The 20113-nt window shown below is 40.7% G+C and overlaps 1 protein-coding gene across 1 annotated transcript in view; it reads left to right on the top strand.

Annotated features, from left to right (window-relative positions):
- The window catches only part of bin3 (bridging integrator 3), a 32461-nt gene that overhangs the window by 9962 nt on the left and 2386 nt on the right, over positions 1–20113 (top strand). Inside the window, exons 3-8 of the mRNA XM_020657195.3 lie at positions 947–987; positions 6139–6200; positions 7833–7969; positions 12042–12082; positions 17212–17353; positions 18425–18559. Of these exons, the coding sequence (XP_020512851.1) occupies positions 947–987; positions 6139–6200; positions 7833–7969; positions 12042–12082; positions 17212–17353; positions 18425–18559 (558 nt within the window). The remainder of the gene's footprint in view (positions 1–946; positions 988–6138; positions 6201–7832; positions 7970–12041; positions 12083–17211; positions 17354–18424; positions 18560–20113) is intronic.

Raw genomic sequence — 20113 nt, 5'->3', positions numbered from 1 at the left:
GGACCTACAAAAAGTAATTAAAGGTAAAAAGAATAGATACACTTCAAGGGTTTATGTCTTGTGAAAAGGATTTGAGGAAGGTTATGTTGCAATATTTGGGCTTGCAAACAAAATTGATAGTATTCTAAATATTGTTATTAGAAAGAATTATCAGATGCCAATTCGTCTGAGCCATGTAAGGGGGCAGAGGTGGTTACCTTGAAGTGACAATGAGTGGGTGTTCTCTTTGCAGGAGAAAACCACTTCCAGTGTAATGGTTGTGTGGCCCGGTAGTCACAGTCGGACTGGGTTTCCAGCTTCCTGTGCCATCCAGGAAAAAAAAACAGGGAGTGGGTTAGAGGCCTCCCAGTTACATTGTCCACTAGTGACCAAGTGTCAGTTGCCTTCCTCGTTGTTTTTGCCACTGTGTTTAAATCTGAGAGCCCACAAAACCACAAGACAGGAACCAAGGCAGCCTCTGTATGCATGCATGTTTTAGAAACAGGGTTGGATAAGCTGTTTTAGCCCAATTGACCCTTGAAACTCGATATACTGAAGTATTTAACCTGCATTTTAACCGCTGGAACCCGCTGGAAGTGCAATTAGTTAGCTGTGGTCTCTTGCCCCCGAAAAAAGTCCCTGATCCTGAGAAGTAGGAACTATTGGGATAAAGTCAAAGGAGTAAACCACTGAACCATGGTAGCATGCGCCTTGACTCTGCAAAAACATATCACTAGTTGTTGTTAGCATTATTCATCTCACACCATTATGTCTTAAAAAAGAACTGTTATCAGTATAATTTCAACTTCTTCTGATGATGTGGAATTGATCAAATGTACTTTGGACTTAATTCCCTTTACTGTAAAAAGTACTCTGTTTATTCATTGACGGTTAAGGACAATAAAATGTAACTCACCTAATGTGTTATGAAATTCCAACATTTTAAATGAAATGTTTTCTTTTGTAGGTTGAAAGAGACTTTGAGCGAGAATATGACAAGCTCCAAAAGTAAGTTCACTTTTTAATCAAGGTCTGTTTTATAGCATAAAAGAGGTTGTTTATTTGTTGCATCCATATCCATATGGACAGTTTGGTAGTTAAAAAAGTCATTATGAATTCAAAACTTTATTTATATGTATTCTAGAGTGTCACTGAGGTCCATGCATCCATATGTGTAAATCTTTTAGAGCCTTCATACCGGCAAAGACATTTCTCCTGAATCCTGTTAGAAATTAAAGACATTGAAAGATTTTTATAGACATCATCAATGTTGATCCAGAATTAGATATTTTTCTTCTTTTATAACTGAGCTTCGATGATTTTTAGCTTTGCATGTAAACAAAGAACTCTTGAGAAGCTCACACTAGACTTTCATCTTACATTCAGTTTCTCTGTAACACACAATTTGACAGTCATTTTTCTGTTTGGTCACTTTTTTGTTTTCAAAACTGAACTGTGAAAGGATCCACATTTAAGCTATGGTGCTGTGTGAAATTAGAAATCATGAAAGTCTGTTTAATTTAATCTAAACCGCTGAAGAATTCAGATGTATGATAGTAGTTATAATCTTATCAAATTTGATGTAAAGGCATCATTTAGGCCAGGGGTCGTCAACTACATTTGTACTAGGTCCAGCTTTTTTGGGTGCCAGGCTTTAAAATATGCTTGCACATAAACCTGAAAGCTGTCAACCTGATGTGAAGAAGTTGTGTCAGAGGAGAAATATACTAATGGTGTATTTCAGCCGAGATAATTTACTGTGTATTCTGGGGGCCGGATAAGATGCTTAGGGGGGCCAGATGTGGCCCGCTGGCTTGTTAAGTTTAAAAAAAAATGTTTTTCATTTGTAGATAGGCCTATTCTCAAGTTTTTTTAACATGAAGATGTAAGTGCCTTAACGAGAAACCTATATTTTTAAACTGCTGGAAGCTATTATTTACCTACCTATTAAGGACAGAGGGGTTTTAGAGCACATAAACACCCAAGACCTGAGAGCTCGTTACATCCGGGCCTTCTTTTACTGGGAGGCAGAGGTTCTGGAAACTCCCCGAGGGCCCTGTAGAATGAGTGGGAGCACCATTTCCCTCTCAGGTTTTGTTGAGTAGGAGGGCCCATTATCAGGAAGGTGTGGTGCCAATAGACCTTATAGATGAGTCAGAGCAGCAGGCATGTAGAGACATTCAGGTTCTCCACCCTAGAGATCCATATCAACACATCGTGGAGCCTCTGTGACCTAAATATACTTGGTATGCCTCAACATCAGTCCTGTTTTTGCTTTCTTTGTGCTCGACAAAAGGGAGTTTGGTCTAATATAACCTTTTATTTTGTGTTATCAGTTGTATATAATCTCAGATAAGTATAGGTTACAAATGCAATGTAATGCCTCTAATAGCTTAACTATAGGCTTTATTCAATTCATGTTCAAACTTTTGATTCTTTACTTCATAACCCTCCCATCGCACTGAATGACATTGTAAAGACGAACAGGTGAAACAGACTGGAAGAGAATATACAGCAAAAGTACTGCACGTTAGCTGTCTTTGACGTAACATCCGGTGTTTCCACAGCAACGAAAAGCGTTCTGTCTGTCATGGCGGCTCATCATGGCAGCCACCTCGACAAGACACCTCCCGTTACAACTATAAAATTACGGATTTTTCTGGCTTTGTTAAGTGTTGGTAATTTTTGAGGTTATATAAGTACTCAACAAAAAAACAAAATATAACATGGAACAACATGGACAATTTTGAAGTGATATATTATATATTATATATTTTAATGTCAACATTGTCATAAAATTCTACATATTCTACATTTAAGTCTATAAACATTTTTAAAATTTGAATAGCAATTTCTCGGAGGCAACTCACATCTGGAAATTGCTGCCTTTGTTGAACAGTTCAAAAGCCAAGCTTTGGCAAGCAAGGATGTAAAAATCCCCCCATATATAGAATTCCAGGTGCATTGTTGACACATTACAGCCTTTAGTGTTTTTTTGTATCAAACTTGTTTTTTAATATGTTTTATGCCTTACTTGACGTGTTTTTATGGTTGTCTTGTCTTGTGTTCTTTTATTGTAAATTGCATAGAGTTGTATGCCTTATCGTGTCTTATCTATACCTTGTTGTTGACACATGCACTTTACCTTTTTTTGCAATTAGCAGATATCAAATTATCTATTAGCCATTAGGTAAAAAACACACCATGCAATTCATACATGAGAAGCTTGCTGTATTTAGCTGATTGAATACTATCTGGCTTAATGACCATCAGTCTTTTTAAGTTTTGGTGGCATCTAATCAATGTGTGAAGATGAACATATTGAAATATTTGTCATTGGTAAACCTGTTTGAGGCACACATATCAGAATGAAATACTAGTGATAACACTAATGTCAGCATGTTTTGTGATTTCACTTGATAAGCGTAGTCAGTTATGGACCTGCAGTACCAGACCAGTTCTCATATGAAAGTTACTGTCCCCAAAAGTGTGAATGGTCAAATGGTCTCTGTTTTTTGTGCCATACAAAGGGTTTGTGTGTGAACGATGATACAAAATGTAGTTACCTCTGTCCAGTTTTTAATATGAGATCGTGGCTAGGTGATTGTGGCCACACAGGCTCATCACTGGGGCACTGGAGCAAGGAGCAGCTGTTCCACTAGGCCACTCTATTAGCACCTTTTGGAAAGAGACTCCAGGCTCACCTGGCACTCAGCCAGAATAACTCTCTCACTGTCAGTGCTGACAGAGAAAGATGCAACCGTATTGTGCAACACATTTTAAAGTAGGAGGTGCTATCTGGAACATGAGTTTCATATGCACAAACAAACACTACAAGGACACATCTTGAGTGTACAGGCATTGGTCTCAGAGCATGTTAGTTTGTTTACATGGTGAGATGATTTCACCCACTATCCCGCAAACCCAGTCTCCATGATTGGCAGGGTTTAACTGTTAAACTGTTATTTTCCTCATCTCATATTTGTCTCCTTTCATTACTCTAAAGTGTTAACTGTGTCAGCCAATTTACAAGACTGTTTTAGTTCTAGTTTGTTTTACATGATGCCCTCCATTGACTCCACTGGCATTCAGAATCACATTCATAACAAAGGCTAGCTATGTGTGATGAATTCCAAAATGCTTTTCCTTTTTACTTTCACAGAAACACAAATGATAAAACTGACCGCATATTTGTATTTCAGACTTTTTTCTTTTGACAATTGTAGACGCAATTTACAAACTGTTCATGTGATTTAAAAACTGAAGTTTATATAATAATAATAATAGCTGCATGGAAATGCTGGGAGATATTTTAATTAATTAATTTTTAGATACTGACTCAATCCTCTCTGAAGTATTGCTAATGTGATGTCTATAATGTAAGTACCATATGCTGCAATTACTAATGTCTGTGTTGTAAATCTCTGGAATAAGTACATTTTTCATTAATTTAGAGGACAACTGATAAGAGACCCAGTTACATCTAGTTGGTGAGAAAATACAAGAAGTTACTGTGGAGATTGTTCTGACAGAATGATGTTTTTTTCTTGTGGTGTGAACAATAAGGGATGAAGTTACATCATTTATTGCAAGTGACATTTTTGGAACAACCTCCATCTGGTCTGTGGCGATTGAGTGCAAAATCCCCAAAAATGTCAAGACAAACAAAAGCATGCAGAAACGAGTTTTGACAGAAAATAATTAAACATTTTTTGTTACCTTTAGACCCTACTTGCTTGGAGTTTAGTAACCTATTGTTTTGGTATCTTTGAAAAATGTAATTTCAATACAGATCACAATTCTAAATCTAAGCTGTCATACTACAAATGCTGCCTGACATCGGCTGATATTACAGAATGTGTACGCTACATTTGAAGAGCTGCCAGGGACCTTACATGCTATTTTGTGACAAAGTGAACAAAATGTGTTATGACAGGGCTGTTTGATTATATATGTTTGAAAACGACTGTAGTAAACTAAGTCCAAGTTATTTTTGCTTCAAAATTGATGAGATTATACAACACATGCTCTTTGGTTTAAATCTACAGTAGCACAATTATTAATATTTTATATGATAATTTTTCTGTTGGTTCTGTCCTGTGACTTGCACATGCAAATTTGTCAGCTAATACATTGTGTGTTCTATGGACCAATAAGAAAAAACAACAGTAACAAATGATGACCTAAAAAGGCTCATTACTTCAAAGCCTGACTCCATATCCTTTGGTTGAATAGAAGAAGAAGAAGGTGTTCAGAGGGAATAGGTCACATTAGTGTTTTGTTCTTGCATCTATAGTTATGCTGTAGAAACCTTTTTATCCCCCCCCCCCCCCCCCCCCCAAACAGCTTCACAATACACAAAGCTGTCAAATTTCTGCATTATGAAGCAACTCACTGCCAATTTTATTTCCAATGCTTTTTGTGTTACAAATATTTTAAAGCATGTGACCATTTGCCATAGTGCCCCGACCAGAAATCCTATGGGTTTACATGGCTTTTGTTTTCCGAGTAAAATTAATCTCTTAAAGCAAACATTGAAGTGAAACCCCATCACGTTCCTATTTTCATCAAACCAGGAGAAGTGACATGACAGCAGTCTCAGGGGAGATTCTAAACCCCTCATTTGCCTTAATTGATATAATGAATGGCATGTGTTTTCTGCCTCCATAGTCTAGTAATTGCCTTTTTTTAACACCCATCAATGGAATATGTGCTGTGGAATGATTGAAGACATTAATGCTTTTGAGCGCAAATGTAGTTGACAGTAACAAGAAGGATTTCCTGTATTATTAGGTAGCTAACGGATGTTGTAATAACATTTTATGTGGAATCAATGAAATGTGTAATTTTTTGTTGAACCATATTTTTGTATACTAATTTCCTTTTGAATGTTTTTGATTTGAATGTTTTCTACAGAACACATTTAACAGTGGAAGAAACTGAACTTGATATTGAAATATAGAATGTACATTTCTTATGAGACAGGTGTAGAGATGGTGTCCTGTTATCGTTTTTGTCACTTTTGTTGTTTTTCCTGTTCTGTTCCTGATGAATGCCATTGTTAAACATGCATTTTAGCTGCTGTTTCCCTTTTGTTTTTTTAGTGTTACTGTTTTACTAAACCAGAGGCTGACTGATAATATTTTTCTTGTCTTACAGGCTGGAGGATCAGACGAAAAAGCTTCACAAAGACATGAAGAAAAGTACCGAGGCTGATTTAGGTGTGTTCTACCACCAAGCTGTGTGTTGGCGCCGGGTGTGCCATTGATCTCTACTTGTTCACCAACATACTTACATGTTGCTTGGCAGGTTTCTCAAGGCTACAAAAGACTTTTGGTTGTCTTGGTTTATTTGGTAGTGTTTCAGCTCTACGAACAACTTGAAATTGAGATGAAAAATTTGAGTCTTCCCTTTAATCTTGTATAGGCTTTTCCAGGCTATCGTAGTGTGTTTGATTTGGATCTACGAGTGTATCTCTTTTGGGATGTTCAGTTAGGGCTCCATTTTTTTAACCATGTCTGCCTCATTTATTTATTCATGAAATTGTCGGCCACAGAAACCATGTTTACTCTACTTTTTATTTGCTTACTTGCTGGTTTTGGAGATGTGTATCTGGGACGCAGCGGTAGACATGGCCTGTGGTAAGTAGTCAGTTGTGGGGGTGGAGGAGCGGGGATGGATGGAGGAGTGAGAGGCTTCTTCATTTCCTCTCCTTTGTGCTCTGGAATATGGATGTCTGCATCATCAAAGTGTCATAGCTGTCAGGCCCTCATTATCATTAATGGATTCCATCTGTTGCACAGGTCCTGTCTCCAGCAACTGCTACCAAACAAAGAACTGGACCTACTCTGATTGTCGCCACTGCATTTTATACACTGCCTTCTATATGAACAATCATTTATCAAGTCAAGGGGGCTGATATGCAGAGCTTTATTGAACTCGCTCTCCCAATTAGCTGGTGAGGGATGAAAATGTCTTTCAAGGGACACTGTGGTTCACCGTTTCAATTAGACGACATAACAGAAGGCAGTGAAAGTAGCAGGGATAATTCTGCTTTTCACACTGAGAAATAGTTCCTGCTGTTTCAGCCCCAGCTTATTAGGGACCGCCGCTTCCCTTATTTGCACACTACTTGTGCTTATAATTAAAGCACCACCATTCAGTCGCCCTTTGATTCTTATGACCCTGTAATCAAGTGAAATCAGACAATGTCATGTCAGACAATTTGTTCCTTGTCAAAAGGAGAAGGATGCAGAAATGTCACTTTGTCATAATTGATTGGTTGAAAATGGTCTTGAGAGAATCCCAAGGGAGTGTGAAAACACTGTTCCAGATCTCCATGAAGCCCATTTTCACCACAGCCACTAATGTCAGCTAGTGACTCCTCAGTGAAGCTCATTTATTTTGACAGTGAAGCCATGATCTGATATGTGCTATGTGTCTAAACAAAGTTGCATGAGAACAGATTAACAGTAATTGGTGCTGTCAGTGTAGAAACATTGCTAAGATTCTTGGTGCTTTACTGAATATTCATCCTGACACCCCCCCCCCCTTCCTCCCTTCAGATTTTGACAATGGAGGCAAACTGTCCCACTATACTCTTAAGTTATTATTAAAGGTTACTTTTGAAGACCTAAATGCATAAAATGATGAAAGACCTTCAGTCTTGCTCTATTTAACTATTTATCCCCCTAAGGTTTAAAGAAAAATTCAAATAAAGCGGCATTGAATTAATTGAAATGGCACCTCCTGTAATAATTTAATTAGATTGCTGCTGCATTATTGTCTTTTCCTTGAGCATCATTTTCTACATTTCAACAGCATCCTCTGCTTTGTGTGTGTTTGTCTGTCAGCTATGTCCAAAGCAGCGGTGAAGATCTCTGCAGACCTGCTGAGTAACCCTCTTTGTGAACAGGACCAGGCCTTCCTGGATTCCATGACTGCCTTGGATACAGCCATGAGAAGGATGGATGCCTTCAACCAGGAGAAGGTCAGACTCAATCCCACATTTTTGCACACTTAAGATTTTCAGTGTTTTATCTGCGTCTTCTTCTATCTTTCTCTGCTTTCTCTTCTTGGCACATGCCGTTGGCACTGATACCACAAGATTGGTATCGGGGGAAACTTCTCTCCTCAGACATACAAAAAAAAAAAAAAAAGGAATGAAGACAAGTTTTTGTTGAAAATGCATATTTTCATATTAGTCAATATTGTGCAGCCTGTGGACTAAAAACTATCCGTATGTCTTTCCTTCTGCTGTGTTTAAAAAGCATCTGTGGCATCATCCTCTTTAAGCTCCAGCTACTTGTTATCAGCTGTGAAGATTGATGCATTTGTGACTCACTGACGGCTAAAATAACTTGTACAATGGAAAGAGCTTTTCACAACAAGGGAATACACCACAGCATTCATGCAATTCATATGGTCACAGCTTGTGTAGTGAACACGTCTATTGTAATGCTTGTCTCCCATCACAGCTTTACATTTTGTGGGTACTAACTCTTGAGAAAAGTAAACATAAGGGAAATCACAGACGACATGACATGCCATCTATGGAGCCACACGTAAATTTGGCTTGATGAAGACAATCATTTCCTTCATATACTTTTCTCTTACTTCTTTTGTTACTGATTTGAAATATTTGTGTTTCTTTTTTATCTTTTTCACTCTTGTATGTTTTGTCCTTAGTGGAAACCGTAGATAGGCAGACTTTTTTGTTTTACTATAACTCTAAGCATTATAGCATGCTCGCTCTCTTACAGCTGTACTTTGTGAACATCTCTTCTTTGGCTGTCAGGACTCTCCAGATTATTCGCTGGGTGCACTTCAGGTTTTTGATTAGAATCATTGCCAAAGGTAGTTATAATGTGAATCATAGTGGCACCGCATGTGTGCATCCTCAAGGCACTTCACTGTGAAGAGTAGACTTTTAAAGAGGATAAGATACAATAGAACACAGGAGATCATACTAAGGCATATACCGATTGACTTTTTTCCATCTGTGTTTTCTTGACTCATTGCTCTGCTGTTAGGTGTTCTGGGCTTTTCACATTTGTTGCCATAAAAATATTCCCTTTTCTTCTCACATTTAGTTGTGTACCGGAGTGATTTCATAACCTTTAGACAACAATGATCAAAAAAGGTGGAAAGAATGAAAGCCTTTGTAAAAAAGTGCATTGTCTATTTTATTTTTTATCCCACTCTGAGTCAAAAATTGTAGTTCAGTATCCCAAGAAAAGCGCACCATCTGCATTTTATGTATTGGGTTGAGTGGACATGATTTATATTCCTTCAAAACCATGACCACAAATTTTTTCTCCAATATGTTTGTGCGGCACAGCGTCCGTGCTGGAACCAAAACTTTATTTTTTCTTTAAAAAATTAAATGTTTTCAAGTCTTCTCATCATTAAAAAATCCATCAGTCCCTTTTTTTTGTTTCTACTCAGATTAAAGTTGATCTAAGTCGCAAAGAAAAGAAGAACTACTCTGTTTGGTGAAAAATATGCCTAACGTTTAATGTTGACTAAAGGCAACAATTTAGTAGCAGACTTTTGTTCCTTTTTCTTTTTGGTTTTAACCATTCTTTCAGACTAGCTTCTCACAGCTCATCAAATTTTACTGGAGCAATTTCGAGTGACTAGACACAGTAGAATGTGGGTTGGACGGAGAGTGTGGGTTTGTGACCCGGGGTGTGTATGATCCAGGACTTGGCTTGGTCAAGTGCCTAGAAGAGCAGTTGTGCCAGTTTGACTGTTTTCAGTATGTTGTTTCTCTTACATTCCTCATATTTATAGAACATCACATTTTGTTTTTGTTTTTCATTTTGACTGTTTGAATCCAGAACTGAAGACCCATTTTCACCAGTGTCGGACCCTGCTTGAGCTTGCACAGCCCTCCTCAATACCATCAACTCATTCATTCATTTGTTTTAATGCAATTTTTGATTTTCCCTTTTAAAGTATTATCTAGTTGCAAAAAGAGTGGCATTTATTTATACTGCATAGTTGTGATTCCATATTCTGGCTCCAAGCTGAGTAGTTTTCCAGTTTGGCTCTGCAGCCAGGATGTATTTGACAGTGATTCAGCTAGGCAGCAACACTTTTTCACTTGAGGAGGACAACAGTCACCAACTGTATTGACGTGTTTGTATTATTTTTTTTTTAAACACACTTTGATCCAGAGTGGATTTTGACAGCTAGGTCACACCTGATTTTCTCAGTACTTCTTTCAGTCTTACTAAATAAAAATCCTCACCCTAACACGATGTTCAGTTCCAGGCTTGGGCAGGGCTATGTGGCTCCTTTTTGTAGAGTGGCTGAAAGTGAGCTAAAGGCAGAATAGTGATTGTGAGCACTTTTTGGTCAGTCTGCTGTGTGGAATATCACCTCAGGTTTGCTAGGTGTTTAAAACCCAGCACAGCTCACTGGAACACTACTCCAGCTTCTCCCTTCAAGCTGACTGTTGATTCTAACGGCACCAACAGCAAACCCTATTGCTCCAACAAAACAGACACAAAAGCATCCACCCTTTGCTCTTCTCTCAGTGTTGAGACGAGATGTTCTGCCGCAGGGCCCGTGAGTGAGAGAGCCAGCAGATAAAACGTGCAGCGATAATGAAGGCAGCAGTGGCCCAGGTCTGTGTGTTTATTTCTGGGGCTGAGCAGGGCGCACAGCCCCGCCGGCACACTGCTGCCGAAGCTAAGCCCCAGTGTAGATGGCGGCAGCGCAGTAGAGGATGCTCCGTTTGGAGGGATATTGATTTCCTCTGCGATCTGTGTGTATTTTTGGGAGGCCTGTGTGCCAGGATGGCCTCTGCCCCGTGACTCACTGATGGAGACTACTGCTTGAGCGTCGGCCTCGGGCTCTGCAGGGCCTCTAAGGAATAGCTCCCCCCCCCTTTCTGTGGGAAGGGGCAGAGGGTAGAGGGCACCAGCATGCTTAAGCAAATCTGCCGCTGTTGTTCTCCCTCCTCGCTGCATGCTCTCACCTTAGAAGCAGCGGCGCAGCTCGAGTCGGGGAGGGGGGATGGTGTGAATATGTAAAACAAAGAAAATGTGAATTCCCATGTACTTATTTGTTATTGGTTCTCTGTTTTCCCTCAAACCACAATCAACCATTTTGTACTTGGAAATGTGCCGGTGTGAAGCAGTGAGTGTTGCTGTATGTTCTCAGAGATGGTCAGGGCATTTTTACAAAGCACAGCTGCGATCTTGCTTCCTTGTTGTTGTGTGATTGACTGTCCTTCCAATAGTGAGTGAACATATGATAAGTGGAGCTGCTCACTGTTCTCATGCAGCTGTCACTTCACATCTCGCTGCTTTTAAATTTCTCCTTCACCGTACTTAGCATTTACTCCTCACTTGACTTGATTGCATGGTTAACTTAGCATTCTGTCATACTGGAAGATGTGGTGTTAACAGTCATTTGGAATCTGCAATGTAAATGATGCTGGAAACTTTATTAATTTTGCACCAACTTCTGTCGATGAGACTTGGTGCCGGGGCTGGAGGCCTCAAGATGGGATGTTCGTTTACTTCCATTTAACCCCCCTCCCTTCTCTTCCCTCCTTCCCCTGTCGGTTCTGGCAACCAGAAGGAAAATGTAGAAAAATATAAACTGTTATTGTTAAAATGTTTGTTTGCAAAGAACTTTCATCTTGTACGGCAGCCCACCCTCCACAGGATTTGAAATCAGTGGGGCTTTGCTTTCATGTCCGTCCCCTGACAGTTTCATCCTTTTGTATCGCAAGCTCAATGAATATTCAGGGTTTTCTCCTCAGGGCTTGTGTACAATAAAAAACGTCACGAAAGTTTCTTTGCGAGCACCCCCCCCCCCACCCTCCTTATTTTTCTTGAGTGCTCTGTTTGAAATATACACAATTGCTTATGTTTGTTCAGCCGCATTAGTTTAGCAGCTAATGAGAGAGAGATGTACGAGCTATTTTGTTCAGTCTCTAGTTTTGATGTAACTCATGTTGACAATGAATAACAATTTGTAGTTTCACATCCCCTGATATAGAGGTGCTTATTGCCTACATTAACAAAAGATTTATTTTATTTCAGGTCAACCAGATCCAGAAGACAGTTATCGACCCTCTGAAAAAGTAAGTTTCCATTTGAGTTTTTAGTGGTTCTTCTAGAGTTTGTTGTTGCTGCTATGTCAAAGGTTGGCTCTAAATTTATCAATACTGAATCTAGGCCTCATAGTTTTTCTGATAAGTTTAGGATTTTATTTTGGTTTGGCAGAGTGGTGGAGTTTTCCACCCAGGGTGATAAATTGACTGCATAACAAAAGAAAACTACAATACTGTAAAAGCAGTCATGCACAGTTTTTGTGGCTTATTGTTCCTAATGTTGTAAATCCATATGACACTCAGGGCAGTGTCCCATAATATTTGTATTATTGACCCCGCTCTGCTCTTCACCCTGATGGTGCTGGACCACAGGAAGTCCTGCAGTGAAGTAACATGGATTGTAAAAATGTATTGAGTGGTTCTACTGTGGTGTTAGTGTGTCTGGAAGAAAGTTTATTTGGTTTTCATTCCTAATACTCGCCCCCATTTGAGCAGGCAGTGAGTGCTTTTCCATTCCCTAACGCTCACGTCTTCAGAAATTCACACTCACCAAACACACACAGTACACACACACACACACACACACACACATGCAAAGCAGAGGTACTGAAGGGAGTGGCTGGACAATCCCACCCATCTTCCGGAGAGCTTGTTAAGGTTTGCTTCCTCCTCTTGGCTCCTCCCAGGAGATCCAACATATGCTCTTTAAGAAAGCATGTGCACACGTTTCTATTTCATGTTAATGTTAAACCCCATATGCCTGTTAGCTTGTTTTTGAAAGTATCCAATGAGAAGAAATTCCTACCGAAAAACATGAATGGGTTGGGTGTGTGCGTGTGAGCGTGTGTGCGTGTGTGTGTGTGTGCGTGTGTGTGTGCGTGTGTGTGCGTGTGTGTGCGTGTGTGTGTGTGTGTGACCCCTTTCTTCCTCGTGTACTCTGGTGGCGGAGCAATGACAGGATAGAATGGTTCTAATTTCCTCTTCCTGGTGGGCGGCAGGCGGACGTGTGGGCAGGCTCACAATATGGCAGAGGGCCCAGCTTCATGGGCCCAGAGCTGTGGATTGGTTGAAAAGGAGAACTGTCTCAGGACACTGCATACTCTGACTGTATTTTGGCCATAAAGTAAGGCATTAACATGGTTCTTAAATAAAACAGAGGAAGTTCCTAAATGACTTTTAAAGCTTAAGTGACCTCTTCATTAACTTTTTTTCTCCTGTTGCTATTAGTTATGAGTGTATCAAAGTGTCCTCTATAGAAAACTGAGACACAAAAGCTACTATACTTTAAAGCTTCCATTAAGATTCCATTAGTCCATCACTAATGAATATTTGTCATTGTTTACTTTGTCTACAAATACTCTGTGGTGATCCTGTGTCACAATATTAGTGAAGAGTTGAGAAGGAAAACGTTAATGTTAATGGAAGACCTTGAATGGGTTCTCTGTGTGTGTGTGTGTGTGTGTGTGTGTGTGTGTGTGTGTGTGTGTGTGTGTGTGTGTGTGTGTGTGTTGGGTACAGCTTGTATCCATGTGTAATTGCTATTAAAAAATTTGCCATCCATCCTTAATTCTTGGTGTGGTAAAATGTACAGTAAACAAACAAAAAGAGGCATCCTCCCACATCTTCCCCCGTGTGTGTGTGTGTGTGTGTGTGTGTGTGTGTGTGTGTGTGTGTGTGTGTGTGTGTGTGTGTGTGTGTGTGTGTGTGTGTGTGTGTGTGTGTGTGTGTGTGTGTGTGTGTGTGTGTGTGTGTGTGTGTGTGTGTGTGTGTGTGTGTGTGTGTGTGTGTGTGTGTGTGTGTCTCTGTCTCTCAGGCCCAGACTTGAGTTCATCCTTCTCAGCGGGGTAACTAAGTGACAGCCCTGTGTTTATGTGTGTGGGGGGGGGGGGTGCGTGTGCATGAGACATTTGTGTTATCTAGGCCTCCTAACCTAGCCCTTTCTGCGTCGTTGCTCTCTTGGATGAGACAGAATTGAATCCTGTTTTGAGACCTCTACCCTGGACTGAGCACTGAATAGAAAAGCCACATTCAACTCTTTCTGGAGGACGGAAGGACTCTGCCTCTAGAGCAAGAACATAAGGCCAGGAGCCAACCAAGCTATTTAGCCACAGTTGTGGGGATGACACACATTTTTTCAGTGGCAGGAAATCAATTTGATCTAAAATTTGTCTTTGTAATCTCTGTTCTGCTTTGTTATTTACCAATGATTTTTTCCAACCTTTTCTTTTTTCATTTTATCTGGTATTTCATGAAACTAGGCGAGCTACATGAGTTGTCATGAGTTTGGATCAGCAACGTACAAGACAAGTTGTGGCAGATCAAACTCTCCCCTGCTGACACAAAAGAGGTTCTACTGGCATGTACGTCACACAATTAAGTTCCCATGGCCCACTGCCCTGAGCCATTTATACAACAGGTCGTAGTGATTCTACCTGCACAGTAAGCATCATTTTAGAATACTTGCCACATGATTCAACCTTGTCTCACACTTTCAGTCTTTTTCTGAGACATGACACATTGCAGTTTGTAATTTACACATAAACAATGCCCTTTGCCATATTTTTAGTGGTTAGCTGTGTGTTTTTGCTAAAAGTGAGTTATGTGATGGTGGACGTTGAGAGGGACAGCAAGCCTCCTAGACTGAGGGTGTCTAGACCAGACTTGGGCTTGGCTGACGGGACAGCCTGGCCTGTCTGTGGATTGGCAGCTGCTCATAAACACACTCATTGCTCCAGATGCTATTTCCATCCAGCCTGTTCACCACACCCTGACCTGTCACATGGACAGTGGTGTGCCCTTGGCCCCCGCACAGTCCTCAACCAGTGTTAAACCTCACTCAAGCAAATGCACCCGTAGCTGCCTGACCGGTAGTTATCCAGCCAAGGCCAGGACATCGAGGGAAATGTCCGAGGCCTGGACAATTTTAGAACAAACATTCATCACCAAGTCTGTATATTAACCTTCATCCAGGACTCTGCTGCATAGTCTTGCGTGGGAGCCTTTGACACAGCTGAGTCACCATAACTTCTGGCACACAGACACCAGAGTGTAACTGTGAGACAACTGGAGCTAGTATGAGAAAGACAAGAAAGGGTTAACAAGCAATTGGCTTTAAGTCTAGCTCTTCTTCCTCCTCTTTCAGTGCCAGGAGAGTAGCGGCCCTTACTTACTTCCTCAGTTTTCTCATAGATAGTAGTGGCTGACAGTGATCACGGTGTCATAAGGAAATTTCCCCGTGCTGTCAGGTGAAGTGTGCTGGTGAGAATGCCATCAGCCGAAAGCTGGTTTGCCGCTACGTTGTCAACAGCCAATAGGATCGTGTTGGAGTGCAGTCATGCCTAGAGGGCAGTTACATAATCCCTTGGCGCTTCAAGTATGTGTACACTGGAACAGATAGTAGACTTGAGGATCGGCATCCACCCCTGCCATAAACAGGGCCAAAGTGGTATTTTATAAATAGCGGTAGAGCGTGGGCCGCGGGGCTGGGCTGAGCTAGGCTCTGTGATGTCACTCAAATGCTACAAGACCACTCCTTGCTTAACTTCCTGTAGTAAACAATCATTGCTTGTCTGACTGAGCTTAGGTTCACATCACTTTTACCCCCCAGAACTTAGCTAAGGTACAAAGGCAGCTGTATTATTGTATTTCACAATCAGTACACAGGTTATCAGTTGTTACTGCTGATCAAAGCAGGACAAGGACTGACATTAAAAGGAAAATAAATCCTGAAGCCCACACATTTTGTGGCCAATTACAATATGGGAGGAGGCACACATATTAAACTGTTGTAGTAGTGCTCCTACACAGATGATGAAATGCTTTAAATGAGTCATTCAAAAATGCTATAGCTCACTCTGCATTCTGATTGTTTTTATCACTGACTCACATGTAGCAGACACCTGGGTGAATAATCTTGTGGCCTGCTTGAAAACACTGTCACTGCTCTGTGTTTACATGAAAGAAAGGTCAAGCAATTTCTTTCTTATCGGAAGTTAATTTCTTCATGTTTGCCTAGTTTTAAATAATAATAATAAAAGTTTATTTATATAGCGCGTTTCGCAGATAAAGGTCACGAAGTGCTTTACATCAACAAAAAACACAAAAACAGCATACATGCAATGAAAGAAGAAAAATGAAAAAATGAGTACGTCATGGACAACATTATGAAATCCTGCTATAACCAGGAACAATAAAACATAGATGAGTAGGTACACTGGGTGGACCTGATTAACCATAGGCCGGTCTAAACATTAACGTCAAATAGCTCATGCGCTATCTTATGTCCTTTGTCTTTTAAAGAAATAATAAAAAATGGAGCATAACTACCACACTTTAAAGAATAATGGTGGGCCTTTTATTAATTTATTACACTTTATTTGAAAGGGGCATATACAATATACAAAGACATCCTGAAAACAGCCGACGCAATTATCATAGTGTTTATAGTGGATGTTAATTTGCCGCGTCTGTCCCTAGAACGGCTTTTGTGTTAATAAAAGATTATAACATTTTAAAAATGTTCTGGACAATAATGATGCATTAATCTTGTAGTTATATCAATTGTTTTTATCTCTCATTCATTCAATTGTTTACTATATATTGGGTTGAATATTCCTTGTATATATTATTCCTGCTTCCCATTATAAACAGCAATAGCACCAGTGCAACAAGTCCCAGGATGAAGCTCAGACTCCTGTTGCTAAGTTACAGATGAGTGTTTTCCTATTTTTAGTGCTGAAGACCAGGATTCCTCTTGCAAGAATATATTTTCATTTGGATTATGATAATTGTCACAAAATGAATAGTTTCATGCCGTTTTGAACTACAGTAATTAGATAATAGATTAGAAGAAACTTAATGCAGAGCTGTCCTCTGGGGTTTGAGAGTACCTCTATAATAATATGTTGAGGAGAAGGATTTTATTAACTCATAATGACTTTTATTAAGCGAGCATGTGATAGAGAATGTACTTCATAGAGAGAAGACAGCTGCTTTAATGATTTTAGTTTCTCCTTGAAGGATTCCTTGATTTTATTCCCCCCATTTAAGTGTGTGTCTGGATATTTTTTGATTACATGATTGTATTTGTGTGTGTATTTTGTATAGTGCCCTGTTCATCATCCCAGAGAATGCTAAGATTGTCTGTTTGCTTCGTGCAGGTATGGTGGCGTCTTCCCCAGCCTCAACATGGCAGTGAAGCGCCGCGAACAGGCGCTGCAGGACTACAAACGACTGCAATCTAAAGTGGAAAAGTATGAAGAGAAAGAAAAAACTGGGCCCGCCATGGTCAAACTACATCAGGTACTGTGAGTCGAAAGCGTGCATCAGTGCACGTGTTGGTCCACTCCAATGCTACCTCTATCTGCACAGGAGCAGAGTTCACCTTCTCTTGCATGTTGCACGTATTTTGAATAGAGCACAATAAGTGGGAAAAGACACAAATGCTGACTGGGTATGAACAGAAATAGTTGAGCACATGCATACTGTACATGTGCGCTCCTTCACCCACGCAAGCTACCAGGCTCTCAAGTAGTGCCTTTTCAAAAAGGCACTGCTGCACATCTACAGGCACGTAATTGAGAATTGTAGACACACACATACACAGTATGAAGCCACTACAGAAGCGCACACATTCACAGATAGCGCTGCAGTGTTGCCTATGCTATTGCCTCTAACACATCCTCACATGGCGAGCCACCCACACACGTTGAGAAAAGCACTGTCAGGGGAACAAAGCCTTGAAGAGGCCCCTGCATCCCTGCCCTTTGAATCCATGTGCACTTAAAGAAATGATCCTAACAAAACTCTCGTAGGCCATTTTAACTGGTTTGTGTAAAAAAAAAACTAACTAATGACTACACCATAATGCAGCAGCTAAACAATATGTAGTTTGAATATAGCAGCTACCCCTTCCCCTTTAATAAAAAAATTCTCACCCTCTCACACACATATCCATTGTGCATTCCATAACTCCATGCCTACAGAAGACTACCCACTAATACATTCACACACAGATCAGTGGTGCTGGAGTCCACTCACAGCCAAGTCTGCCCACATTACCCACTCCTCCTCACTGTGGTCGTGATTACAGCCTTTTTTTGCACTGCTTCTCCGTTGGAATTAGGCAAATATCTCTCTGAACAATAAGAAAAAAGCACACAAGAGATGGCTCCAGTGTTGAAATACTTTAAACTAACTTGTTTTTCTTAACAGGTTTTTGTTTTTCTCATTATGTGCAACACCAGTGTTTGAGGAAGAATGTGATGAAAAAAAAATGGCATGATTTTGAAGGTTAAATGAGTGGATGTTATGTAAATTTAAAACTGCCAGTTACCGCTGGTAACCTGTTCTTTTGTTTCCTCTGCACCCAAGGCCAGAGAGGAGCTGCGACCAGTCAAGGAAGACTTTGAGGCCAAGAACAAGCAGCTGCTGGACGAGATGCCCAAGTTCTACCACAGTCGCATCGACTACTTCCAGCCCAGTTTTGAGGCTCTTATCAGGGCCCAGGTTAGTAGTCGCCCCCATGGGGAAGCACACACAATGGAGCACTCACGCCTGCACGCTCACCCACCCTTCAATGAGCTGTTACGCCCTGATTGTTGGTTAAACAGCGTATAAAGTGTCTGATGGAAGGGAGTGTATAATCCTGGGAGTCTGTCTCCCTCTACGCAGCCCTAATGTGATTAACCCCCAGCGACGGCCCACACTACTGCGTTTAGTCCAGGAAGGCCTCCACGGTCTGGCTCCGCTGCAGCCCTGCAGAAAGACATTATCCAACCTGAAGCTTCTCTTAAAGCAGCTGGGCGTCTCAAGAGAGCGCCACCATGTCCCCCTCCCCCGCCCCACACCTGCCTGCCCTAGTCATTTCCTCTTTGGGACTGTCACTGGCACACTCCTAATTGGTAAACTAGATTATCCTGGACCTAATGACAATGATGGAGTTCTATGAAGTACTTTGAAGTTAGAATCGGCTGTAAACCACAAACTGAGCTTATGTTCTTTTTTCTTTTAAGGTTAAATCATGTTTTTAATCTTGTTTCATGTGCTGCAGGACCTCTTATTAGTCAAAATAAGTCAATTTTAATGTTTCCCTATTATGTTTATTCATGTAGCTTACACACATGAATGAGCATCCACAAATGTTAACACACTCGCAGCCACACGTGGGTGGCCAGTTGAACAGAGGACCTCTTCCCCAGCCTTGCTGCTGCTGCTGCTGCATGTGCTCAGTATTATCCTCCACTCCCTTCTCCCTTCGCTGTTGCTGCTCCGCTCCCAGCGGCAGCAGGAAAAGACACAAAGGCTGCTTTTGTTGTGAGCCTTCAGCTTCATGAGTCCCATCCAGCGACTGTCAGTGGGACACTTGGCCTGACCTGTCCACCTGTACAGATGTTACTGAATTGAGACATTGTCTTGAATCTCTGTTGCATTTGTTCATTCTAAAAAACACATGATTACATTTTTTCCCTTTCTTTGTTTCCTGAAACAGTGGTCTCTCATTGTTTAAAGACTTCCTGAATAGAACACGACTTAAATTATTTATTATTTTGTAGGCTTAGAGGTCAAAGTGTAATCTCTCTGTATAAATACTAAGTAGCTTGGGACTGGGGTATGTTGAAATGTACAGACAGAAGTCATGTTAATTGAAGCTCTGCTTTACCCAAAGGCTCCTCTCTGGATCGTAGGTGGTCACAGTTGTATAAGGCTGCGTTTACTCCTCGTGGTGACTCGACTAATTGTAATAATAGTGTCTTCTCCTACAGAGGGCACCCAGACACTGATATGGTGTACATTATCATCACTGGCCATATGGACATTTCCGATGGTCCTGTCAACAAGCCACTTTTCAAGGAAAAAATATCCGCTTTACCCCCACAAACAGCAGTTACCCGATACTTATGGCCCACTCATGTGGTTTAGGTGGCAAATATTGGTATAAACATCCACAGGTCCTTCAGACTGAGCACTTAAAAGCCTGACCTGAACAAAGTCGTTTGGAAGATTTTTTTTTTGCCTGACATAGTCAAATCTTCTCATGACAGAGTGAGTCGAACATTATTT

This window comes from Labrus bergylta, chromosome 2 (assembly GCF_963930695.1).
Source record: "Labrus bergylta chromosome 2, fLabBer1.1, whole genome shotgun sequence".
NCBI lineage: Eukaryota > Metazoa > Chordata > Actinopteri > Labriformes > Labridae > Labrus > Labrus bergylta.
This window is presented reverse-complemented; position numbering and strand designations above follow the sequence as displayed.